Source organism: Arachis ipaensis, chromosome B03 (genome assembly GCF_000816755.2).
Source record: "Arachis ipaensis cultivar K30076 chromosome B03, Araip1.1, whole genome shotgun sequence".
In the NCBI taxonomy this organism is placed as follows: Eukaryota; Viridiplantae; Streptophyta; class Magnoliopsida; order Fabales; family Fabaceae; genus Arachis; species Arachis ipaensis.
Window position 1 is genome coordinate 47,807,415 of NC_029787.2, and position 1,760 is coordinate 47,809,174.

At 28.8% G+C, this 1,760-nt stretch overlaps 1 protein-coding gene across 5 annotated transcripts in view; it reads right to left on the minus strand.

Annotated features, from left to right (window-relative positions):
• Positions 246–1,760, minus strand: part of LOC107630472 (growth-regulating factor 6-like) — a 3,217-nt gene continuing 1,702 nt past the window's right edge. For 2 of the 5 annotated variants that reach the window (XM_016333615.2, XM_016333612.2), the window contains 2 exons: positions 992–1,426; positions 246–386 (listed from right to left, as the gene is read on the minus strand). In XM_016333615.2, the coding sequence (XP_016189101.1) occupies positions 1,012–1,426 (415 nt within the window). In that variant the 3' untranslated portion in view covers positions 246–386; positions 992–1,011. Of the gene's footprint in view, positions 402–991; positions 1,427–1,760 lie in introns of all 5 variants that reach the window. The other 3 variants (XM_021118886.1, XM_016333614.2, XM_016333613.2) reach the window with 3 other exon arrangements.

The following is a 1,760-nucleotide window of genomic DNA, read 5'->3' on the forward strand; positions in this document are numbered from 1 at the left end:
GTATTTTTGTAAGTTTTTTTATTAAATATTTTTGTAATTATTATAATTATTTAATTTAAATAAAAAAAAATCCGAGAGACACTAGGTGGGTCACAAAATGTTATATTTAAATAACATGCTTGACATGGTACAACTGATTATCTGAGAAAGCATTAACATATAATCTCAAGTAACAACTACAACATTTTGGATCTCTCCATGGATACAGAACTCCATTTATAGTAGATTAAGGGAAAACAAAAAGAAAAAAGAAATGAAAAACAAAGAGGAGCACCGGCCGGAGCAATTGAAGGATGACCTCGGCATCTGAACCCCACTTCTAAAGTACTCTATTGGCCGTACAATGATCCCATTGTTCAAGGCATAGCTCAACCTTTAGTCCTCTACTACACATTTTAAGGCCACATAAAAGAAAAGGTGAATATTTATATCGGTTAATAATCAGATTTAGCTCTTAAAAAATGGTTTATTCTTTAAATTTATTTTTTAAAAAATTTTGTTAATTAAATTAATTCTTTAATAATTATAAATTAATTATTTTTATCTTTTAATAATTTTTATCAACAATTGATGATATTAAATGTTAAATCACATCATATATGATGATACCTAACATTTTATTAAACGCTAAATAAATATATTTATGAAAATTTATCAATTTAATTTCGTTAAATTATATTAGGATTGATGTTTATATAATTAAAAAAATAGATTAAATTAATATATTTTTATNCTATAAATATATTTTTTTATTAAAAGTGATGTTATCATTTGAAAAAATTAAAATGAAAGTTTACATATATTTGTATTCGTATAAAGTTGATAGTTAACGGACAATTTAGTCAAATTTATTAAATCGTTTCACAAATTTTCAACTATCACCACCTTTACATGAAAACTAACCAAATAAACCGTTTAGCTAGAAGATAACAACGAAGGAACAAGAAATCAAAGAAAAATAAAAAGAACAATGAGAGAGAGTATAACTGACATGATGAAAGGGTTGAATAATCAGCAGCCAGGTGGGTTCTTGAACTGAAGGACGGGAAAGTCATGAAAAGATGTTGATGGAATGGAAATTGATAATTTGGTTGTGGAAGAACATTTGTCATCGGAATCAAATCCTCTGCCTTTGTGGGGCCATTCATCAAAGAAGCTATGAACAGTAGTCTTCTGATCTTGTTCTTGATTTTTTGAGCGCTCATTGAGGCTCTCAAGTTGCAAGTACGAGTAGTCACTATTGTTGGATAAACTTGTGCAACTCCTCTGTTTTGTGGAGGAAGAAGAAGATGAGGTGCTTATGGTCAATGGTGTGAGTTGCCATGAATCGTCCATGGAGGATCCAGAGAAGCTTTTCAATGTGCTAGAAGGTTCTTTGAAGAAAGCACGTTCATCCGCTTCCTCTTTCACTCCATAGACGTACCTACTGTTACATTTTTACAAGAGAAATTAACAAAGAGGATTTGATTCATCATTCACTAGCACATCAATTAAGCATCTTTTAGGATAAATTACAATTATCACCTTCAAGTTTGGTAAAATTCAACTCGAACTTTCTGTATTTTTCAAAACATTCAATGATTTCTACTTATATTTAAGTAATAGTATACTCTGTAACTTTCTGTTTCTGTAAAAGTTAAAACTAAATTTGTCTACAAATTTAAGACAATTTCAACTATTAGAAGGTTAATGTCATTTAGACGACTAGAAAAAAGAAAAATAATATATGTACGGAAAAATTTCAAGTGAATTGAAAATAC